The following is a 25992-nucleotide window of genomic DNA, read 5'->3' as shown; positions in this document are numbered from 1 at the left end:
ACAACATGAAGCTGTTGGTGCCCTATTATATTGTACATTTTAAATTGCAATTGCAAAACTTAATTAAAATGTTTGAGGTGTAGCAGGTTACTGGGGTCACTTCTATGGTTGGCAGTGCTCAGTATCTCATCAAAATTCATGTTTTCCCTTTGTTCTTTATTGCAATGTCAACTATTACAGTGTGCACATTGAGGAAAGAAAAGCAGAGTAAATAAAAACAAACCCCATTGTCTTTATTTATTTAGACATTTTACAGTAGTCACTCGTACATTAGCTGCCTTTCGTTTTTCTTATCTCATTGTTTTATCTATCTTTCTCACTCAATGCAATGGATGAAACAAAAAATAAAAATAGAAAAAATAAAAACAAATAAAAAATACCCAAAATAGGAAATTATGTCAAGATATTTTAAGAGTATGATTCCAGCCCTGTATATTTTTCCAGGGTGAAATTCAGTTTGGTTCAGACATGGCATTTCAGTAGAGTGGGATATGCACCTGCACAAAACATATTTGGATAAAGGAGAACCAATTTTAACACCTATTAAAAACATGACTTTCCTGATTGTTTCATTCAGAGTCCACAAAAAATACAAACAGATGAACAACTCGGTGTTTGATATATAACTACAAACTGCACACAGATAATTTCAAATGGACATGAACATCTTTTGAATCCAAACTGCATTGGACATGATATCATGAAAAATTTGTAAACCACAAAAGATTACTGTTTAAATATGTCAACAACTCTTCTGATTTTGCAGTTGCAATGACATAGTAATACATTTTAAGAGGTCACTTTTAAAGGATGCTGTTTGTAAAGTTAAAATATTTAAGCAGTTTCTTTAATTTCTAAATGTACTCCCCTTCAACAATTTTAACTGCCATGTATGGACCCAATATGGAATATAAATATGCAAGGAATCCAGTCAGTGCAAGGTGCTGACGTGCAACATATACAGGAAGTTAGAGGTTGCAGAGCTCACCAAGAGATTGAAAACCAGTTGTTTTAGGAAGTGCCCAATTCAATAATTTGACAAAGGAAAATTAAGTACACCAATTAATGCAAATTGATCACAACCGCATGGAAATGTCTTGCCTGGAAGAGTTGTGTAGTCCACATAACGAGTATCCATAATGAAGTATCCCATTAGTGTAATAATTTTTGAGGCCTGTTAAAGCGTACCCTTTTCAAATGTTCAAAGACATATGTTAAAAACCATTATGGCAAGGTACTCAGAAGAACTGCAGGAATGGATATGCAGAATCTGAGCAACGAAATTATGTTTTGATAATTTATTTTTCAGGTTAGTCTTTTGTAAGGGAACGGCTATAATAATACTGAACAGATTTTGCGAAAATGTATTTGATGGTAGATACACTCAAAAACAGGCGGTACTCAAGGCTATTCCTCAAGATGTTGTTAACCAACAAAGATTTATTTTCCCTTACCTATTTTTTGATTGCTTTTGAGAGGAAAGGTTTTTGGACCCTTCTGGGTTTAAATGTGAGCAGCTTCTCAAGGATATCACTCAAACATGATAGCGAGTCAAACGAGAGTCACTTATGAGCGATTTGGACAAACAGGAGGTCCCTCAGCACTTACTAAACTCGTGTCGCAGATGCAGCGGAGCATAATGCACATTCACAGGAAAAAACGGCCACTCAGTCCAGCTAGTTACTAAGTTCAAGGCATGCTATTGGCTGTGTGCTCTTAAGTGATTGGGTTTAGTAAGCACACTGATCAATGATCTCAAGCAGAGCAGCAGGAAGTAGAAATAAACAGCAGAAATGGAAGGTAAAGGGCACATGGGGAATGACAGCACCAGCGGAACAAAGTCAGATGAGAAGGAACACAGACACTCTCCAATAGATCAATCCAAAGAGATCAGCTGCAGGGTATGAGACGCAGACAGAGGCCATCAAGAACCCAATGCTAAAGAGATACTTTAACACTGTTCACAACCTGCACTCACACATCCCCAAACCAATCTCACACATTAACAAGTTTCACAAGATGAAACCTATCAAGAAATGCACAGATCACATTTGACCACAAAATCAAAAGAAACAATATTTATGAAACAAAATGAAGCCTGTTTTAGCATAATTAGTACAGCACTGAGACATTACTTTCATTAAAGTTAAACACATTCCCAATTAAATTACAATACCATAATGCAAAAAAAGATATATGATTTAAATATCATGGTAATATTTGCTGTACTTCCTTAAAAACTATTACAGTATTTGTTTTTACCTTAATACAGTAAAGAATGACTGTTTTCAGAGAAACACCATTAAAAAGTATTAAACACCATTAAAAAACAAAGTTCCACATGCATTTGGGTAATAAGAATTACCCCCTTGTTTCTATGTTTCTACAAAAGGGCATAATCTTCTATATGTAAAATATATTGTAAATTAGTTTTTCTTTTGATTTTGCTGTGAAATGTTACCTGGACATGTTCTTTGTGAGATTCACCCAAATTCACAAATATAACTGTGTTGGAAACCTCTCCACAGTAAGATACATTCTGCGTCATTTTGTAACCTGGGATAGAGCCAGTATTCCCAACAGGACACTGAGCTGTGCTGGGGGTGTGAATGTGGGAACTGTGCACATGAGTGGATAATTTAAAGCAAACTAAACATTTGTATTACTGATAAAGAATATCTACATGGGATTGATTTGTCCACTCACAAACGGTGGATTCAGAAACACAAGCAGTGAAGTGTCCATGATAAATGAGCTCCTCTCTTTCTCTAGAAAGTCTGTTACTGTAGTGTGTTTGCAGCAGGATTCTTTAGCTGTTCTTTTGCAGGACTCTGTCTTCAGTGGAGGGAAAGCAGTGCAGCTGGCAGACGTCTGGCGCGAGCAGGCCGCATGAGCGCAGGTCCACACTCAGTAGTGAGGCACAGCGGCGAAGAAGTGGCAGACACAGCTCGGTCACCTTCACACAGCCTGAAACACACACACGCATTTCAGCTGCACCGTCCTCTCTGGACAAAAGCGGACTGCACTGGATGTTGCATTATTAAGGTTAACATGACTATTAAATTAACAGGCAATGTTACGCTGACACACGATGTATTTAATAGGGATGCACTGATATGGAATTTCTAGGCCGATACAGATCATTCATAGATCAATCAACCAATCATTCACATCTCATTGTGGCTGGTAACGATAACCAATCTTTTAATAGCAATACATTTTTTTTTTACCTGCAACTGTTAGCTAATTCATTAAAAGCTTCTCTTTGAAAAATAGGTGTCATTTAAAAGCTTGGAATTTGAGTTTGGAATGTTTTTTAAGGTTTGGCAGATGTAACATAAACCAGAAATTATTTAGAATTTGCTGATTTGAATTAGAAATAAATGACAATACACTTGCATAAATTGTATGGTGCAAATTTACAGTGCATTCAGAAAGTATTCAGACCCCTTTATTTTTTCCAAATTTTGTTATGAAGCAGCCTTATGCTAAAATGCTTTAAATATTTTTTTTTTCTCACATAAATCTACACTCCATACACCAAAAATACAAAGCAAAAAACTTCCAGGGTCTGGCTGGGCCACTCAAGCACATTCACAGAGTTGTACCTAAGCCACACTTGTGTTGTCCTGGCTGTGTGCCTAGGGTCATTGTTATTGCGCTGGTGATGAACGGTGCCTGGTTCCCTCCAGACATGACGCTTGGAAATGAGGCCAAACAGTTCAATCTTTTTTTCATCAGAGTAGAGAATCTTGTTTCTCACAGTCTGAGAGTCCTTCTGGCGCTTTATGGGTCTTGCAAATCATGTGCAATCAATTGAACTTCCCACAGATGGACTCCAGTCAAAGTGTAGAAACATCTTAAAGATGATCCAGGAAAATGGGATGCACCTGAGGCAAATTTCAAGTGTCATAGCAAAGGTCTGAATACTTACCTTTTTGTCAATGTGATATATAAATCTTTTCTTTTTAATACATGTGCACGGTTATCAAAAATCTGCTTTTTGCAATCATTATGGGGTATGGAGTATAAATTGATGTGAAAAATTAAATAATTTAAAGCATTTTAGCATTAAGGCTGCATTATAACAAAATGTGAAAAAATGAAGGGGTCTGAATACTTTCTGAATGCACTGTATATGAGTGTTTATGGTAATCCTGATGACTCACAGAGAGAGAATAATGAATTTATAACAGATGTAATACTGGATTAAACCAAAATGATACAATAAACAGCATGTAACAAACATTAAACAAAACACACAATACAAACACAAACCCTAATCTCTGTTACAGCGCTCATCTCTGACAGTTCCATAATGGGAATAGGTAACATCATACAGATCGAATAACGTTAGAAAAGCCTTAACCCTAAAATACAATAAGCACACTTTCACTCACAAACTAGTGTTTTTAGCCATCTCGAGTCACTCTGTGAGAATTATTTCAAGACGTTTACATGGACACCTGAAAGCGGGTTATTGCAAGAAAGTAGCATTCCAGTTTACATGCACCATTTAAGCGCCATACTATTTACTCCCATATACATTCAGCTCAGTCAGTAACCAGCTTTCTCCACAGAAACGTAATTTCCCTGTGATGCTTGTGTAAATAACAAACATGGTATCCAAGGAAGAATTCACAATTTTATTCTCTGTTGCTTCTCTTTATTTCCAGATATTCCAGTGTTGTTGCTGTCACGACCTGCAGCGGAATTGCACTTCAATAGTAGACTTTCCCTTCACATAAAACTCTGGGATTCCAGACATGAACAAGGGCATTTACGCAAAAGTGAGAGACCGACGATATTTTACAGAGGTGTTTATAAACAGTGTTGGGTAACATTACTTTTAAAAGTAACTCGTTAGAATATTGCGTTGCTCCTTAAAAAATGTACAAAATTAAAAATGTACATTACGTAGTGTTACATTACTTTTGTTACTTTATTCTCACAGCCACTATCTCTTCTGCTATGCTAAATGTCTTCCAAACAAATAAGCCATGCATTCCATAAAAGAGACATTACAGGTCATGCTAGCTACTGTGCAACACTCATGTCAAAACAACATAGTAAACAAACAGATATTTAGAAAGTATCACTTCACATCATATTTATAATAAAGAATCAATAACATGAATATGCATGATTTGTTTTTCCATCAACATGGCAGCCAATATGAATAATCAAGGATAACCACTAAAGTCCAACACTTGAACCTGCATCATATCTGTCATCATGTCCCTTGCCCATTGACAGTGCCAGAGTCAATTTAAGTGGGGAATGCCAGCATAACTTGTTCAAGAAATAAGTCTGAATTTATATTTTTCACTTAAGTCAACTTGAATGGAATCGTTTTAAATGCTAAATGTCATAAAACCAAATTGTCATAAAAATGGTTGTTTCGTGAATCAAACGAATATTTTTTTCGAAACATTTAGCTTTGATGTCAGATTGGAGGTGAACCAAAATATCTATGCTGTTAAAGGGTATGACAAGAAGACATTTTCTTTGCATACGCAGTCGATGTAGAACGTTGCTAGAGTCACTGAACCAGATTCAGCTTTTCTCATCCCATTCTCCCAGTTATGGGGGGGAGCTATAAAAGGAGCAGTTTGGCTACATAAGTCAATATGAGTATTTCACCCTGTGTATCATGTCGTGGCAAGTGGAAGACTAGTCTTATAATCCCTCTGCCTAAATGTGTTATGCAGTGTGTATTAACACATGATTAAATCACATTTTACTCAACCGAATGTTGCTGCCCTCATGTCACACTAAAAACACGAAATGTGCATGTGTGTTAGCGAGTAGCAATGTCTGTATTTAAAAGGTGATTGACTCTTTTTTTTTTTCAAGGCTTGCAAGGCTGAATTCCTTTCTACATCCATTTACTGTTGTTTGCTAGAGCTTCTTGGTTGTACGTTCCAATTTATGTGTCTCGTCTCTGCTAAATAGTCTCTGGCCTCACACTCTATAGAAATACAATGCCAATCATGCACAATGTCTCCACCCCAAAGTCTGCACACTTTACTCCTGATTTCTCACAATACAGGACAGTAGAGGTGTACAAAAGCGATGCATTACTTTATTTAAAAAGTAACTGCGATGTTATGGTTTAAATAATAATAAAAATATTGCGTTACTTTACTAAAAAAGTAATCTGATTATGTAACACACTTTACTTTTATCACGTTACTCCAACCCTGTTTATAAATGGGTATAGTTTATAGTGTATGTGCTTTTCCCACTGCACTCCAAACAATATTTTGTTGAGTTCTTGTTGGGCTCCATCCTATGACATTTGTTCTCCGGTCTTTTCCATGCACATGTGCACTCCTCAGAAACCTGTAAGGCGCCACTTATGTATTTATATGGCCATATAAGTAGCTTTCTCTGGGAGTAACCTAGGTGTGTTAAACTGCTTTCTTTTAATCCCTTAAACACCTTAAGCAAACAGGTGTTCTCATTTACTGCACATGATATTTCAGAAAGTCACTTTCTGCAAAAACCCTGTAATAAAAAGTTTTCTTAAGTGCATGTAAATGTGGTCAGTGTTAGTTTGTGTTTGGGCTTGTTTTAAGCACAGTGCTGTAAGTAACAATGTGCTATTCCACACATTCATTTGATGTTTTATGAATATGCGAAAATGATTGCCCCCAAGTAATATTTTTGCCACGTTTTCTTTTAAAGCCTCATGAAACAATCCGAATATGGGAAATGGAATGTCGTTACTTAAAGCAGATGATCCTAATTAAAACCAGCCCCCAAACCAGTGTAACAAGGTGCAGAGATGTTAAAATAATCCTCACAGAGCGACATGACCTTGGCTCTCACTCACACAGACACGTTGTGTATGCAAACGCATACGGTCTCTTGCGGCAGCCCGAGTCTCTGCCTGAAAGAAAGAAGACACAGGCTCCAGACATTAGCCAAGGCTAATAAACCACAAATTATCTGCAAAAATATCTGCTGTAATTCCATTATAGGCACAATAATAATAATAATATTTGGATTTTCCTGATTATCCGACAATAATATTTCGGCCGCAGATATATCATGCTAGCCTAGTTTTTAATACTTTGATTGAGAGGGAATTTTCTTTTCTCATGATTGTTTACAAAACGATCATGTTATTGCTGTATTGCATATTTTCATATCACAAGAACGCAACAGTTGGTCTAGGGAAGTAATAATCCAATTGGTCCCACTTTATATTAGGTGTCTTTAACTACTATGTACAAACATTAAAATATAAACAATACAATGTATTTATTATGTAACTACATGTTGTTCCACAAAATCTTTCAAAGATTCACATTTGCTGCTACTGTGGTTGAGGTGCAATGTAATTAAACAAATGTAATTAAATGCAGGTAATTTAAATGCCAGAATAATGCAACAACACACATGTACATAATAAGAACATAGTATCAAATGCTTAAGTACATAGTAATTAAAAACACCTAATATAAAGTGGGTCCATTCAATACATTTTCTCCATAGACTACTTGATATTTAGCCATAACTTACAAACCTTAAAAAGACAAACTTACCGTTTGCTCAGATGTTGTTTATCGATGATGGAATATGCATCCTGAACAATCACGTTCCATTACTTCAACTTCATTATAAAAAAAAATACATAAAAAATAACTCATGTTCAATATCAGAATTCTTGGTAAATAACTACACTACCATTGAAACCTGAAGAGAAAAATTCACCAATCAAAGAGTCGTGGTAAACTAACCGCAGAATCCTCCCACTCCCATGACTCACTGAATGCAAAAAACTAGTCGGTCTTCAAACTACTTTTCATTCTTTTTTATATTATATATGGTATAGGTCCCCACAGGGTAAACAGCTTGAATATAGTGCCAATATTAATTAACTATGTGCAATACAAGTCAAGGGTTAAAAAAATAACCGGTTTTGTGCCGCTCTTTATTGGTAGCCTCTCATTTATTACTTTTCTTTTATAGATTTGTATAATAAGATGCTATAGCTATTTAGCCTATTTATTTGCTGAGTATCCATTAGTAACATTTTAAAATGCTGCACTTAGCGCCCATATGTCCCTCTCATAATGCGTCTGATCGGGGGTTACATGAACATAACAAAGCCTAATTATATGCAATTATTCTTAAGATTACTAGTCTTTCAAACAACAGACCAACTAGTCGATTATGAGAATTGGAAGTCTTGCACATCCCTAATCAAGATGGTGTTTCACAAGTGTTTACCCACCACATGAGCCGGGCCCATGTTGAAGCACTGGCAGGGCAGTAAACCAGGCCAGGGTGGCCTTTGACGTGGAGTTGAAGGAAGTTCTCAAATGTGTATTTGAGAAGCTTAACAACGAAAGGTCCATCCTTGCATAAAAGAGTTCATGACTTGACGAAAATGTTTTACTCAACTCGGAGTCTCACCCAATACTGTTCTTCCATGAGTTTCAAGGACAGCTGGTTCTCACCCTATTCAGTGAGAGTTCATGAATCCGTTGCAGCGGCTTTCACTATGCTTGATCACACCAAGCAGAGAGGATATCTAGAGCTTTCCCCAGTTGAAAAGGTTGTTGCAACCTACTTGTGCCCCTCCTCTCCTGGGCTGATTTAGAACTCTAAGCCAGTACTTCCATCCAAGCTGTATCAGCTGAAGTCCTCACCTGTTGGTAAGGCTTAATCTGAAGCAGGCCAGACTGTTTCAGCCCTGAACCCAATGACGGTCTTCCATGTGTACAAGCAAGACCTATTAAGGTACATGTACTAATGCGGTCCGGACCCCTGAGTCCTTCAAGGAACTGCGTCTCGCCACAGATTTGGCCCATTTGGCTGCAATATAGACAAGGCCTTTTTGCTTGATGCTCCAGTGTAGCAGCAGGGACTCTTCAGTGATGTATGAGTGCCATCACTGAGAGGTTCCTGTGTGTGGTTAGTACGAGAGCAAGAGAGCAGGATAACGGCGCCGAAGCCAGTTTAGCGATAGTGGGAGAGACAGCAACCGCTAGTTTTATCACTCAGAGATGAGGTGAACAACTCGTACTCAGCCCGCTGTGGTCATTGTTTCTTTAATGGATAAACTCAGTGTACTGGTCTCAACCACGATGGCAGAAATGCACAAACAGTCCAGTGTGGTTGGACAACAACACAGCAAATCTCATTCGTAGTAACAGTAAGATACAGTAATACTTTGAGAATTATTAGCAGCAATGAGCAGACTCTGCGGTCCTTAAAATGTACAAGCAATAACCTTGATACATAAGTAACACAATAACACACTATAATAATCGACCTCTGCCCAGACGTAAACCTCTTACTTGAGTCGCATAAGGACGTAGGTAGAATGTGTGTTTGTCCGTTGTTTGACTCCGACTCAGTTCCTCGAATCTCTGGTGATGACGGGAGGCAGTTTCCTCGCTCTGTCGGCGGGCAGTACAGCAGCTGGTTCTCCGCAGGTTGGCTGAGATCTCCTTCGGATCCGTTAGCGTGCTCGGTGGAACACAGAGAATCTCGGCTCATCCAGCAAGATGGAGATTGTATGGCCGAAGTTCATGTACGTACATTACTTCCTTAGGCAACAAGGCTATACCTGAGGGCAGCAGTGCTGCAAATAGACAAGACGCATACGGTTGCTGGAAGCAAGTTTAGGAGGAATCTCTGGGTTTTATACTCTCGATGGCATCATGGTTGAGGCTATTGTAATTTTCATCCAGTAGGAGTTGAGAGTTCGATCCTTCAGTTTTTCACAAAAAGTGTAAAGTGAGCAAGGCTTGATGGGATCTGTAGTCTGTTAGGACTCTTGATTTTGGTGCCGTTTGTGTTATCAGGCTTTGAGTGTTCCTACAGGCCTGCCTTTTGTCTCCTATCTGAGCACGAGGCCCAACAACGTTCCTGACGGTCTAGGGACCTAAAGATTCAGCTACGCTGGGCAGCTGCCTTCTGAGGGTGGGCAGCATCACAGAAGAGGCCCCGTGTCCATTGGATGCAAGGCACAGTTTTGGGGTGGTCTCCAGATGGGTACTGAACACAGTCATGTACTGCAATGTACTTCAATTCATGAGGCGGCCCCCTCACCATAATAGTGTTCTGTTTTCCACCGTAACAGTGTGAGATGCACCGTCAAGAGGTAGAGTCTCTTCACTACAATGGCGCGTTAGAGAACACACCAAGGGGCAAAATGCAGAAAGACTTCTACAGTCATAATTTTCTGTTAACCAAGAAAGATGGAGGGCTACGGCCCATTCTGGACTTGAGGTGCTAGAACCAGTCTCAAAAAGTCTCAGTTCAAGACTTTCTCTCATGCCTGACTGGTTCATGTCCATAGTGGACCATGACCTCATAAGACCCCACATCCACATGAGTGGACATTGTATTTTGGCTTTGTTATATGCAACATATAATTAAAATTAATTTAAACAGACTTAATACAACAACACTAGACTGTCATTTAAGTGTTAAACTTCTGGCACACTGAATCACGTGATACAACAACATGACGTTGATTTCTGTGAAACACTTCTATGGACACAGAGTCAACATAAGTGCCTCTGGTAAGAAAATATTTTAAGTTTTTTCATTGAAACCTGTTTGGGTGGAAAGAGTAGCATCTCTAGCTTCATTTGATATGCCACTTAAAAAACTTTATTAGTTTTTCGCACGTCAGAATGCTGATAAACATGATGTACACATATGTGTTAGTTATTTTTAATAACTTTCAACATTAACACACCTGTGGGTCATTTCTCTTCATTTTAATACACATGTTGTTATATTTTATTTTGTTATCACTGTACAATATGGTTCTATTCATTCAAATCTGTAAATGCATTCCTATATTAACTGTGCACTTTCACAATGAGCATCAATGGGTTCATCTAAGAGCTGAAAATGTTGCTTTCCTTTAGCTTTCTATGCAGATAAATCAATTCACTCCAAAAATCGGACCAAAAGTTTGGGCTGCAGATTTTGTTTGGACCACTCAAAATATTTGGCATTGATTGGATGATGCTGGCCATTACTTTAAATCAGAATAATTTATTCAGCTTTACAAAAAATCCATCATGAAAAAACATAAATAACCAACACTCCAGGAAACATAATAAGCCTAATAAGTTTGAATGAAAAAAATTTGAAGAAAAAGAAATCTTACTTTCTAGCAACTTAGTCCCCCACATTAAATATTTAGGAAAACTATTTGCTTTTAAAAACTACTTTTTTATTAGGTGCTACTAGTTACAAATCAAAAAAAGAAATGGAAAATGCACATAGCAGTCACGCTCGGGTCTCCAGAGGTTAAAGATGCATACTTTCATGTAGAAATAGCCCCTTGCCCCATGCCTTTCTTGAGATTTGCCTTCGAGGGTGCTGCATTTCAATTAAAGGTCCTTCCCTTTAAGAGAGAGTGCATTTGTGCCCGATTTTGGCTCTGGCGCATCGTGTTCTTCTGCATCTCCTGTCTGTCTATACATGCAATGCATGTCCCCGGTCACCTGAACTGTGGGGAAGACTTGCTCTCATGTCAGGTAGTCAGACCAGGGGAATGGAGACTTTAATCTCAGATAGTTCAAAGGATTTGGTCAATTCAGCCTGCTTAGGATACCATGTAAAAGGCTTGGTCTCCAAGCACAGACTTTCTCACTGCATATTTTGCACTCACTTACAATTTGCAAGGCAAGCTGTGCCCAATGGATCTCAAATCTCAATCTACCAGGAGTATGGCTTGGGTGAAATGGGTGTCTCTAGAAGACATTTGTATGGCAGCAGGCTGGGCTTCCCCAAACACTTTTGCCTGGTTCTATAACCTGAACGTTTCCTCCCTCTATACTCATATTCGGTCTCCGCAAATGTTAAACGGCAAAAGTTACTTGTCATTGTGGGTTCATACACATGTGTTAATGACACGCAGTGACACAGAGAAGAGCCCTGTAGCATCACCTCTTGCAGCACTACTGACTTCTCGCTGTTAAGGAACCAAGAGATGACTCTTCCCTTCAGATGAAAAATCCAGATGGAACGACACCGTGCTCTGGTTTGTATGCCTTCAATAACATGAACATAACAGGATGGAGAGTCAAGGGCCATCTGCCAATTCGTGATTCTATACTGGCTTGATTGTAATTCCCGGGAGGAGTTCCCGTAGTGTTAGCTTCTGATGCAGCATATCATTCCCTCCTTTCAGGGAACCGAGGTTAGGTTAGATTTGTAAATGAAATGTTTCAATACTTACAATCAACTAATAAAAATCCCTAGGTTTATATTTTTCTATTGATATAATTGTATTAAATGCCTGCAGCACATGTGGTTTACCCGCCAGGTTGACATAGGTGAGGCTCTCTCTGAGCGGTGATATTGGAGAGGTTAGCGTGTGGATCGTCTGGTCCGTGATGTGGCAGCACCGACTTAGGTCAAGCTTGGTCAGGTGAGGAAGGTAGCGCACAATCAGGCATGACACAGCGTCAGTCACTTCCAGTCCAGCCAGTCGTAGCTCTATAACATTCTGGAAACGTCCGCCTCGGTTATCCCCATGAGCTGTAAAGAATAACCAGTCAATTTTAGATTATTCTCATTTATAGGTCTGATGTATAGTCATATATTGTCATAATGTTTTGCATTTCTCTCAGTATTGCCCATATACTTGATTATACACTGCCTGGCCAAAAAAAAAAAACAGTCGCATTATCTAATATTTTATTGGACTGCCTTTAGCTTTGATTACGACATGCATCTTGACATTGTTTCGACAACCTAATGCAAAGTCACATTTATTTCCATCCAGAGTTGCATTCATTTTTGGCCGAGATCTTGTATTGATGACGTAAAGTCATCTCCGGCACATGCCAAAGACTTTCAATGGGGTTAAGGTCAGGACTCTTTGTTGGCCAATTCATGTTGAAAATTATTCCTCATGCTCCCTGAACCACTCTTTCACAATTTGAGCCAGATGAATCTTGGCATTGTTGTCCTGGAATATATCTGTGTCGTCAGGGAAGAAAAAATGCATTGCTGGGATAACTTGGTCATTCAGTACATTCAGGTAGTCAACTAACTTTATTTTATTGCCGCATAACATTGCTGAGTCAAATCTGAGCAGTTAAAGCAACCCCAGATCATAACACTCCCTCCAGACGCTTGTATAGTGGGTACTATGCATGACGTAAATGCATAACCTAAATGATGAGTATGTTACAGTATAACAGAACTTCAGTGTCTTCCAGCTGCTATTGTCAGATGTACCATGGCACTCAATAGGTATACCTCATCAGGATTTTTAAAGCCAATCCATTACCGATTTTCTTATAGGACAACACCAATCCCAATACTGTGTAGTATTATACAGTACATGCAGAAGAATTGAAATGACATGATTTGAATATAGGATTTACCCAATCTTAATCCTGGAATTCCACAACGTCATAAATTAGACGGACCAGGCAGCAACATTGCTCAGAAAGGCCCCTCTGCACAATCTCCTGAACTTCCACACAGAGTTAAAGACTCTTACCAAAAGACCTTCAAATTTGCACGACTCGAATACTAACACATTTCATCTTAATCCAGGAACGTTCTACACAAAGTCGCAGTACTTTAATGATTTAACCTTCTAAAATGTACGGAATGCATTTAAATCCATGATTTTACAATACCTAGACTTGCTAGGCAATTCTGACAATTGCTTTGAACTGTGGTAACTTGTACAACTGACAAATTAATGATTATAGCCTGATGTACCTCTTTAAAATGTGTGTAATGTTTTATCAATGTTGTATAAGCAAGGAATTAACCAGTAACCAGGGATTTTCATGTTTTGTTACCTACGCATACACATATTAATGAAAGAATGTCAAATTTGATATGCAAACACTTACTTAGTTACATGGAGGAAGTGAATAACAATGAATATCATGTCTCTTGTACCATTCTCAAGATATAAAAGTTCATGATTAAATATGCACTGTTTTGGAGCGGGAGATTTGTAAGAATCTGAAACAAAGGACCATAAATCAACTGTCAGAAACGCCCAGTTGACCATGTGACTCTGAAAAGTCACTTCGGATTGGTGCACGACACCTTAGGGGATGCAGCCAATTTCAGTTCAAATGTTTCCAAACAGGAAGAACACTCTCGCTTCAATCTCTTCCTCTTCTGTCTTCACACGCTTGTCTCTCCTGCTCTTTGGACTGCTCAGACTTCGTTCTGACTCTTCCCTCGTGGTCTTCTCGGGATCTCGTCGGAACCAGGTCCATGCCATGTGAGGTCCAAGGGAGCTCGGGACACAAAGTCCCGAGAAAGCCTCTCACTCTCTATGGTCCATGAGAAGCCCTCGCTTCAAAGCCAACCTCACCATTCATACAGACAATAACTTCGATCTTACAGAGGTCAAAAAAACATTGACGGAACGAACTTTCGACCAAGAACCAAGCAACATAAAGAACGCAAGGAAACGCCACTACACGTAAATACATCTCCAATATTGTGCTCAAAGCGCTGGTGTAGTTATTAAATATTTTGGGTAATCCGATACACAAAAATTTAGACACAAAGAAGGGTAAATGGTTCTTCAGGTATTGTCAACAGACAAATTCACTGTATTGATCATTTATTTCACATTCTGTCACTCTTCTCACCAACCTGTCTTACGTAAATATATATATATATATATATTTTAGATTAGATTTATGTTTAGAACAGCAATAAAGTTTGTCTGTATTCAAAGATTATTGACTGTGGTATATTTTGATAAATAATCTTATCCCTGTTTCCAAAATGATTTCGCTTCAAAGCTGTACCTAAATATGTGTGATATTATTTTCAATAAGCCATTAGAATAATATCTCTCCAATAAGTGAATTAATCATAATTTACTTATTAAAGATAATTCCTTATAGTAGAAATTGTGAGTGGATACGTTGTATTAAGATTTTAATAGAGGAGAATTTATTCAGACAAATAATCTAGTTATTTGTCATTTATCTAATTTATAATGGTTGTCGAACGTGACTAATACTATTATAAATTTCATTACCTAATAATGTACAATAAGGACAGTTTAATTTAGTTCATAGCTCACATATTTTGAGACCCTAAATTCCCTTCTAAATTTAGCATACCAAATATCCTTACATATAACGGTGTGAGAATGAGAGCACTTCAAAGTTCCCTTCTAAATGTCGCATACCAAATATCCTACAACTGTTTATTTAACTTTTTTATCAGTCCGCTCTTTCATAACTGGCTATATGTAAGCTTTCTGCTCACATCCTGTTGGTAATATCATAGTTATTGCCTCGTTTTGCTGACAAAAACCCCCACAAAATTAGGTTGGTTAATTGATAATCAAATAAACAAGCACAATAAACATTCATTAATGATGGGAACACATGCTGTTCTGCTTGGGAGTTATTTTCTACATAATCTTATAACCCACGTTCAAATCATATTTTGATGACTATGCCCAGCGGCGTCTGAAGATTGTTTAACAGCACGCACCCTTTTCATATTGACATATTGTTCACAAGCTTTTGTACACCACATCATTCTTTACTGCTGAAGCAAGTTTGTTGTCTTACAACATTCAGTCAGCTTTCCTCAAACTATCATGATGACATAACAGTGATGCCAAAGTCTTAAAGGAACTGTGTGTCTTTTGTGCAACATGGGCAATCGGTTTATGCGATTGGCCAAATTATGAGACCGCCAATCGAGTTATATATAGAACGTGAACATTGGCTGATACCGATCCATGGTCGATCGATCAGAGCATCCTTAGGACTTGATGTCTAAAAAAACAGCAACCTTTATACATAAAGGGAATTAAAATGAGACCCCATAAATGGCTACAGGAAGAAGGTTGTTGGTTCCATTATGACTGCAATAGTGCTGCTTTGTGGGAAATCCTTGACAGACAAAATCCATCAAAACTTTGTGACCTACATCATCAAGAAATATCTAGCTAACGTCCTAGTGCCACTCTTAGAAAAAACGTCAAACACTAACTTTCAAGACATTATCAACAAAGTTTAAAAATGTTATAAACAAATGACACTACCGTGGCATTATGCCATGTAACATCAACGGAAAAGTTCTGGGACCTATAGCAACTTATATTGGCCAAGAACCACCACCAACAGAAAAAGCCATCTAACTGACTTATGTAGCAATCAATCACAGTCGGTTTTGTCATTACGTGTGTATAGGGGCAGAGTTATTCAAGATATACAGTATAATATCATAATACAAGACATGGGGAAAATAAATAATTTAATGGTGTGACATTCTCCATGAGCAATTGCACAGAAAACACAAGGTAAAATAGTGGGAAATGTGTAAAGAATGCAAGTAAAGCTCACAGAGCATTTTACAGACATAACTAAGTAAACAAAGCAGAGGATGTTGTTAAGCTCGAGGATGTAGTTAAGCTCGAGGATATCCACTTTATTTTCTCCTAAATACTTCAAACTAAATTCTGAATATATTTAAAATATTTTATGTCACTAACCTGGAAAACTTGGACAAATCTGGTGATTATTTTGTCCTCAAAAGTGTTCATTGTCTTAACGCGGAAACTTGTGAACATGATTCTGTATCCAGGCGGACCGATGAAAAGCTTTGTTTGCTTCTGCTCACAGAAGTTCCATCAAACTAGCAAATAAGATTTGCGCTGAGTAGTTCGAGTAAGTGTTTTCCAATTTTGTGTGCTATGTGCATCACACGTTTAGAGACGGACTGTGGGCTGTGTGTGGGCATGCTGTGCGGACATCACTGTTTACATAAACTATGTGTGCAGCTTTCTCTTTATTCCCGCATACATGTGGCTTTCTCCACAGCAACATCATTTCTAACAATCTGTTCCACGCGAATGCTGCTAATGTGTGCCCATGGCCACTTAAACGGTGTTCTCTGGAAGAAAACCTGGGTGTGTTAAACCACTTTCTCTTAATCCTTTGACCAGTGTAAGGAAAACAGTGTTCATGTTTACATGATGTTTTAGAATGCCACTTTCTGTAAAAATCCTGGAATAAACAGTTATCTTAAGTGAACGAAAACATGGTTACTGCTACACTATGGGCTTACCTGCATCTAAGTAGTAATAAACTGTTAATGGAAATGAATAAATAAATCAACTAGAGCACTTCATCCTGATCTCGTGAAAATTATGTGAATGGCAATATTTTGCAAAATTACATTTTGCGGTTCATTAACCATTTCATGGCAGTTTTGAGAAGAAATGTACACCGAGTGGCGCTAAAAGGGAGTTACATTTTCTCCCAAACAGGTAAAACTCAACAATCTCACCTAAATCTCTCGTGGGGCTACGTTTTCTCAATTCTTACCTCTTATTTTATTCACATGGAATTTTTTTTTTTTTTTTTTTTTAAGTCTACAGTGCAGCCTAAATTATGGGCCTTTCTTCAGTCACTTGTTTCCTGAAAAGACGTGGTGCAATCCAGTGCTGACTAAAGCCAGCATCTCACTAGCCAATTTTTCCAATTAATTTCAGGTGTTAGCTTTATTTACATAATCACCGACCAGGAGGAAGGAGACGGAGAACACATTAGCATCTCTCAGTGGGAGGTGTTAATCACTTGACCTTCAGGACTCCCTGCTGAGTTAACGGCTTAAAAAAATGAAAAAAAAAAAAAACACATCTGGCTTGCTTGAAATTATCACTGGCTATGAACATGGGTTATAAGGTGATGTAGTATTTAAGTATCTTTATTAAATAATGCAGCCAGTTGGCGCCAACCCACATCTCAGAATAGCATTCTGAGGTGCTATTCATCTCAGCTTAATTGTAGAACGGTTGTCAGAGTTATCATTGACTTTGCCAGTTCAAACCAGTCTGGCCATTCTCTGTTGACCTCTCTCATAAAAAAGGCATTTCCATCTGCAGAACTGCCGCTCACTGGATGTTTTTTTGTTTTTGGCACCATTCTGAGTAAATTCTAGACAATGTTGTGTGTGAAAATCCCAGGAGATCAGCAGTTACAGAAATACTCAAACCAGCCCATCAGGCACCAACAATCATCCATGCGATTATCTAATCATCCAAATGTGTGGCAGCATTACAGTGCATAGAATCATGCAGATACGGGCCAGGAGCTTCAGTTAATATTCACATCAACCATCAGAATGGGGATTTTTTTTTAATCTCAGCGATTTGGACCGTGGCATGATTGTTGGTGTTGGTTTGACTATTTCTGTAACTGCTGAACTCCTGGGACTTTCAAACACAACAGTCTCTAGAATTTAATCATTAAGGCTGTTCCCCTGCCATTGCCTGTGCTCAGAGCCATGAAGGCTGTTCCCCTGCCACTGCCCACGACCACGGAGGTCGTTCCCCTGTCACTGTCTGTGTTCACAGCCACTGAGTCTGTTCCCCTGCCACGGCCAGTGCCTGAGACTTCCTCGGCTCCACCCCTTAGCCATTCTCTCCTGAACCCTGTCCAGCAGCTACGGCCCAGTCCTCTGACCATAGTCCAGCGGCCACCGCCCAGTCCTCTGACTCCTGTCTAGCGTTCTTGGCATTTGCCTTGCAATGTATGCTCAGGTTTCATTTAGTGTGAGAATGCCCCGCCTCACTTTGTTTGGCATTGCTATGCATTCTCTCATCTAGGTTGTTGGTTGGCATGGGCGTATATGGCCTCAATGTCTTCGGGTGTTTTGCTGTTCTTGTTTTGTTTCTGTATCGCAGTGTGTCTCTCTGTTTTATGTCATACCCTGCCTCCTTGTTTGCTTATTATTATTTATAACTCTGTGCTTGGGTCCTGAGCCTCTCTCATTCTCTACACTCTGACAATTGCCAAGGTACATCTACCTGTGTTATATACATTTGTTCAAAAACCTGCATGTCACAAATTAAACATGAGAAGAGTCTGTATAATGCAGACAATAAACCACTAATCTCAACCAACAAAACCCATCTTCAGTTAGACTCATTATTAGATACTTTAATACTGTTAATGACAAGTCACGTGATGCAATGTGAGATTCGGACGTGTGAATGGCGAGCTCTGCGCACTTTGCTAGTTTTAACACTATACATTTCATAAGTCAGTGAGATTCAATACACTTCATTACATAACTGTTCTAGGAGGACAATATGTCAAAGAATTCAAAATCATCAGGCTCTGGAGACATTAAAAGACACTTACACGCTCAAGCTGACACTCCAGAAGCCCCGAGCCAGAGGGATGATTGGTCGGAAAAATTAGGGAAATTCGGCGAGAAATGTTGAACATGTCGACAATGCTGATGAAGGTCGTTGCTGACTTGCAGGATCTTGCTGTAATACGTCGATCGATCAGTGCCATGGAGACGGAATTCACTGAGGTTGTAACAAGAGTGGGGCATGTTGAGAAATGCATAGATTATCTGGAGTCATCGGAGAGGGAATTATCTATTAAATCCGCTAGTGACCAAGGTGGATTTGGAGCATATATGGGAGAAGTTGGGAGGATATGGATAATCGAAGCTGGTGGAATAACATCCGTATTGTTAGAATTCCTGAGGCTGAAGAGGGCCAGGATATGGTGAAATTCCTGGACGGGCTCTTTCCGAGTCTGCTTGACATAGCAGGCCATAAACTGGAAATCGAGCGAGCTCACAGGTTTCTGGCTTGGCAATCCACTGAGGAAGACAGGCCCGATCAATTCAGGCCAAATTTCTGAGATCATCCGATAAAGATCTTGTGTTACGTGAGGCGAGAAGTAAAGGAAGGCTTTCTTGGAAGAACCACAGTATTATCTTGTTCCCAGACATTGCAAATTCGACAAGAGAGAAATATGATCGATTCAAGGAACACAAGAAACATTTACATCAATGGAAAGTCACTTTTGCACTAATGTTCCCAGTCAAATTGAGAATAGATGCTAAGGATGGCCGTAAAACATTCACATGTCCCGAGCAATTTATGTCCTTCATTCAGTCAATGGAGTGAATAAATTGTTTTGTGGTACTCATGTTGTAACCGAATGGACCGACTCACTGAACATTCACTTGACTGTTCGAGGGAACTGAACACCTTCTTTGTTTCTTTTTGTGCTGGTTCTGCCTAGCAGTTGGAGTTTGTTTTGGGGAGTAACACTTTTGGGACAGTGTTGTGGATGAATCTGCATGTTCTTTGTGCTTATGCCTCCTATTGGCTGGAATGTGTTTTGTGGAGTATTTCTTGCAAGACACTGGAGTGATTAGATCATTTGTTGCACTCATGTAGCTCGGAATGGGCCGGCTCACTGAACATTCGTTTGACCGTCAGAGGAAAATTAGCGCCTTTTTTTCTTCTTTTTTTGTGCTGGTTACACCTAGTGGCTAGAGTTTGTTTTGTGGAGGAACACACCTTCGGGACAGTTATGTGGATGAATCTACACAGTCTTTGTGTTTATTCCGCCTATTGGCCAGAGTTTGTTTTACAGACTTTCTTTTGTTGTGCAATTCTGCCTCACACAATTTGTATAGAAACACCGGACTTGAGCAATCCGACAGCAAAGCTGTCATAGGCGTAAATGGACTGTTAGTGTTTAGAGGGATGGACGACGGTTGGCTCGGTCATGCGCAGGGTTAATGTGCACGTTTTTCTTTTTTCTGTTTGTTTGGTTATGTTGAAATGTGGTCTTTATAATTTTGTTTTTGACACACAATCTATTTTTTCTCATGTGTCAAAATGTCAGATGTTAATATGAGTGGATTGTCTCTCTCCACATGGAATGTGAATGTGTTGGGAGCCCCAAAAAAGAAGTTTATTTCTCTTCCTAAGGGTAAGAAATATGATATAGTCTTTCTACAAGAAATTCAGGGGAAAGTCTTATTTTGGCTAATATTTACACACCTAACGTTGATGATCAGGGCTTTTTTATAGATCTTGAATGGATGTTGCAAGATGCTGGCACCTCTCATGATATAATATTGGGAGGAGATTTTAATCTTTTGATGGACTCAGTCCTTGACCATAGTGAAGCATAATTGTGTAAGCCCCCTAGAGCACCATTGACTCTTCACAGGATGTGTAAAAATCTTGTTCTTACAGATATTTGGAGACTTTTGAACCCATCTCGTAGGGACTATCATTTTTTTTCATCAGTCCGTAATATTTATGTCCCTCATTTCATCTGTTGTTGAGTGCTCAATTGGAAACATTTTAGTCTCAGATCATGCCCTGTTGAGTTTACCCCCCGCTGCCACACCGTGTTTCGTTAAAGCCTATTTATTTTTGTTACAAGCCGTGTTTCGTTAAAGCCTGTGTAAAGTTCATTTGTTTCAATGTACCGGTAGGCACCTGCGGCTTATAGACAGGTGCGGCTTATTTATGTTCAAAATAATATTTTTTTTATAAATTCAGTGGGTGCGGCTTATATTCAGGTGCGCTCAATAGTCCGGAAATTATAAGTCAGTTATATTTATTTAACATATCCTTCTGTATTACATTCCCCTGCACACTGTAAATAACAGATTTGTATTTGTACATATATGTGTGTGTGTAATATACACACACACACACACACACATATATATATATATATATATATATATATATATATATATATATATATATATATATATATAAATATTTATTCTGTCTTATTGTGTATTTCTATATACTTGTATTCTCTATTAGCTTTTTATTTTTACTCTATTTTTCTACTATCTGTCTTGTTGTTGTATTGTTTGTGCACTGGAATCTTCTGTCACCAAGAAACAATTCCTTGTATGTGTAAGCATACTTGCCAATAAATATCATTCCGATTCTGATTCTATAACTTAAATTTGCAATGAAGCGAATGCACAACGGAGCTTGACTTCTAGGAAGAGTGCATAAACGGGGCGCAAGCCCTTCCTTTCATGTTGTTTGTTGACATGTTATCATGAATAAACTCTTCTGTGTATTAGTTTGTGAAAGAATTTCAGGATTGTAACTTCAGTCAGAGACAAATGGACATAAAGTTGATAGCATACACCTAGTCGTGGTGTGTGCTTGGCTTGAGTAGAGCAGTAAACATGTATCTCACGTTATGTATGCACCATTGCCATTTGTAGCACAAAATCATGAAGTCTCTAAAATGAAAAATTAATAGGTCCCTAGTATGAAGAATTCACAACACAGTTACAAATGATCTATACTCATTAAATTCCAATTTTTCAGGAATTTATTTCTTGCTTTGCAAGGTCTTTTATGCAAGTTGATATATTTATCACATGCAGAACTGCCGACTCTATATAAAATAAATAAATAAATAAAAACAAATATAAGAAACGATCTGTGTTGACTTTTTCGATAGTAAAAAAAACACAACTATCGGCCGATAAACCGGCAAATCCGATATATTAGGCCAACCTCTAGTTCAGTGTATCAGCAGTTGTAAACACCCACACTCCTCTGGTGCAGCTCTGAGATTTCAGTTTGCAAGCATTTCAGAATTTCATTTGGAATGGAAAACTGGTTAAAAACTAATGTCAAAAACACAGGAAAAAAACAATTCAGCTAAAATAAAAGCTCTATTCAACCAGATGCATAAAATTAAAGACATAATGACAGAAAAATCGGACTACTGTGAAGAAAAAAATTATAGTCAAAGTAGTAGCAATAATTTCACAAATTATTTTATATTTATTATTATTATTATAATATGTAAGCAATATCACAAAGCATATGTGTACTGAACATCAGCACACTGTGAATCAGCCACAGCAGCCTTGTGCCACAGGCAATCATTAATTTATACTGTGAAGATTTGTTTTGCAGCACTTTTTGAACCAAATAACTGCAATATTTTGCTCAAAATAAATTATTATTTTCATTTGATTAAAATTGTATGCTCTAATTTGATTAGACACTGTTTTGATGATAAAAATAGTCTGGGAATTAACAAAAAGACAAACAAAAGACAAGTATGTTTGTTATTAGTAATAAAGCTTTTCCAATAAACTTCAGTATAATTTGGAGGTTGGGGGTTTCGGTGTTGAGCGCAATCCGATGATATCATCATAGGACTATAGCGTCGCATATTGCATTATTAAACATCTTATAGCATATTCTATTTTCCTCCATATCATGCAGCATTAATATACCAGCAGAAGTTGCACTAACATGTACAGGAGGAAAGGATGGATATGAATAAAGGAAATGAATGAGAGCAGGGACCTGAGCGTGTGTCATTGGAGGGCGGAGCCAGCAGTTCTTTAAGATGAGAGTCTTTGAGATCTTCAACTCGACTGAGATCAAGCAGACGCAGACACGGGCACACAGACTGACACAGTGCAGAAACTGATGACCACGGGCAGCCCGACACATTCAACTCCAGAAGACCTGAGGAAGACCACGATTATGCTGATCTTACTCAATAAATAACGAACAGCACAAACTGTTCATAAAGTGACTGATGTAAAAAGCTGGTGTAAAGCATTTGTAAAAAGCTTAACATTTAAAGGGATAGTTCATCCAAATATGAAAGTTCTTTTCACCATTTACTCTCATGTTTTTCCAAACCTTCATGACTATCTTTCTTCTCTCTTTCCCTCCCTAGGCTGCATTTGAGGCAACATTCGTACAGTAAACACACAGTTTTAACAAGGTACCATCAGCACACCAGAGCAAAAGGGAAACAAACACTGGCTTACCGTTTTACCAAGCGCTGTAACTTTGCTGTGTGACAAACAATCTGGAATCATGTGTAACTGTCACATGAAGTCCTCTTTGGAACCTGAATTTCTTCAGAACATTGAATCTTTGTGACATTTATTGTGCACATGTCACTAAACTCTGACTCGAACTCTAGTCTGTAAGTGAGAGTGTGCAAAACCAGTTATGCTAAAATAAAAAAACGAGAGAAAAAAAACTAGTGCTGTCAGTCGTTTTAAATTTTTAAACATGATGAATCGCAGATTTTTTTTTTTTGTTAATCGCAGATTGTAAAAGTGCTTTGACACTATATATGCATCATTTCTTGTCAAAATTAATTAATTTAAATTTTAGGAAAGGAAACAAAACAATATTTAGCAATATAATGCTTTATTAAAATTTTCCAACAATTCCACAGTAAAAAGACAGAAATGCACCAATATAGAACCAATTCAAGTAACATTAAACATTTCCCAAAGTCTAAGTGGGAGTTTGACTAATTGAAAGAACTAGTTTCCCCACATAGGCAGCATATTCATTGCAATGGGCATTATATCTCTTAAACTCTCATCCACCACAATATTAATTTGCCAGTAGACTGTGGCTATTCGCTTTGTTCATGGTTTGTGTCAGAACGTCAACACCAGCGTCGAGCACCACTTTGAACTCACCATGAAAAGTGCTTGCAAACAAACACACAAAGGCTGAAAAATACTTGATTTCTTTCACAAGCCCCATCTGGGCTTGTTTTGTACATTAAATAGCACTAAGAGCTCCTTTCTCCATCATTTTATCACTGACAGGGAAGTGCTTTCAGATCTTGTTTTATTTAATGATATAACAACCCCTGCGGCTCCATCATAGGACAGAGCGTAACGGTCAATTAGCATGTTACGACAGTACTGCCAATAGAATGTCCATGGGACAGCCGCGTTATGCTGTTTTATGCAAAGCCTGTGGTCTCATCTAGATAGAAGTGTTCTGGCGCTATTGTGTGTCTGTTTGTGGTGTGTGTACATCAGTGTAATGACTCCAGGCGGACACATTACAACAGTGTTTATGCTGTATTTACGGTCAATGCATTAATCGCGATTTAGAAAAAATATTACGTAAACTTTTCAAATTGATCGCATGTGCTAATTCTGACAGCTCTAAAAAAAACATATATCAAAGAATTTATAATAATAATTTCTTTTTTCTTTACAAACCCGAAGTTATCTATACAGTTATCCTAAAACGGACCTAAACTCGGCCTGAAACTGGATTGGTTTGTTGGATCCCATTGGGCTCACATCAGCTAGTGGACCTCTAGCTGTCATTCTCATCACTTGTTTCAAGAAAGAAAGTCATATGGTTCTGAAACAATATATGGTTGAGTAAATGAACAAAATTTTCACTTTTGGGTTAACTATACCTTTAATGCTATTGTTAATTAGGCAGGAGAGCGATATACCTTGTAAACGGTTAATGAGCCACATGAGCTGTTTCTTGGAGATGTTGGTGTAGCCCAGGTTAAGAGAGACGGGTTGTCGTCGGATTATACCACTCAGCATTGGAGGAGTTATAGAGCGCTGACGACTCAAATCAATTTGAGTCCATAACCTCTTATCACAGCACCTGAAAACACAACACACGTTTAAAGATGTCTGACAGAAGACATTTAACACAAATTATATACAGTATAAAATGACAAATCCTGCTAATAGTTACATACATTGAATAAATGACACAAATGAATGTTCTGTTACAGTTACTATTACTTTACTGTAGGCAGGGGCGGACTGGCCATAGGAAGAACCACTCAACAACTTTTGATTTCTCTTCCCAGTCCGCCCATGACTGTAGGGATAGACAATATATTGAATTTCGATTTATATCGCAAACCAAAAAAATGACGAGGCAAAACTCGATATTTCAAAATTTTAAAGATGTCCATGTGATGTCCATCATAAACTCTCTATTGCTTAATTTGACCCCTACTGCACTTTTTTCCTATACAGGGTTCACACAAGGTCCTTGAAGTGCTTGAATTTAGCATTTAGAAATTAAGTACTGGAATCCCTGGAAAATGTTAATGTTTTTTTTAAAAAGTGCTTGACATTAAAGAGAACATTTCTTCAGTGTAATGTGTGTCCATCAAAGTTTAATCCCGAACTCCACTTTAATTGAATAATATGTCTTTTAATATCCTTTCTGTTCTTTACAATCAGATGAAAAAGTAAAAATAAATATAATTTTTAATAACAAATATCATGGATGAGCTAAAAACTAGACTTCTCTCTCGTTTAGAAACCGGGACCCTGTTTTTGCCAATCTGATGATTTCTTAAAGTGACAGTAGCCTTTTTAGTTCTTGTTACACACATTAATTAAAACTTAATGTTA

The 25992-nt window shown here is 38.1% G+C and overlaps 1 protein-coding gene across 2 annotated transcripts in view; it reads right to left on the bottom strand.

Annotated features, from left to right (window-relative positions):
• Positions 1 to 79: 79 nt before the first annotated feature.
• The window catches only part of LOC127620366 (F-box/LRR-repeat protein 19-like), an 82500-nt gene continuing 56587 nt past the window's right edge, over positions 80 to 25992 (bottom strand). For both annotated transcript variants that reach the window (XM_052093577.1, XM_052093578.1), the window contains 4 exons: positions 25062 to 25225; positions 23132 to 23296; positions 12304 to 12525; positions 80 to 2967 (listed from right to left, as the gene is read on the bottom strand). In XM_052093577.1, coding sequence (XP_051949537.1) covers positions 2810 to 2967; positions 12304 to 12525; positions 23132 to 23296; positions 25062 to 25225 — 709 coding nt within the window. In that variant the 3' untranslated portion in view covers positions 80 to 2809. The remainder of the gene's footprint in view (positions 2968 to 12303; positions 12526 to 23131; positions 23297 to 25061; positions 25226 to 25992) is intronic.

Source organism: Xyrauchen texanus, chromosome 26 (genome assembly GCF_025860055.1).
Source record: "Xyrauchen texanus isolate HMW12.3.18 chromosome 26, RBS_HiC_50CHRs, whole genome shotgun sequence".
In the NCBI taxonomy this organism is placed as follows: Eukaryota; Metazoa; Chordata; class Actinopteri; order Cypriniformes; family Catostomidae; genus Xyrauchen; species Xyrauchen texanus.
This window is presented reverse-complemented; position numbering and strand designations above follow the sequence as displayed.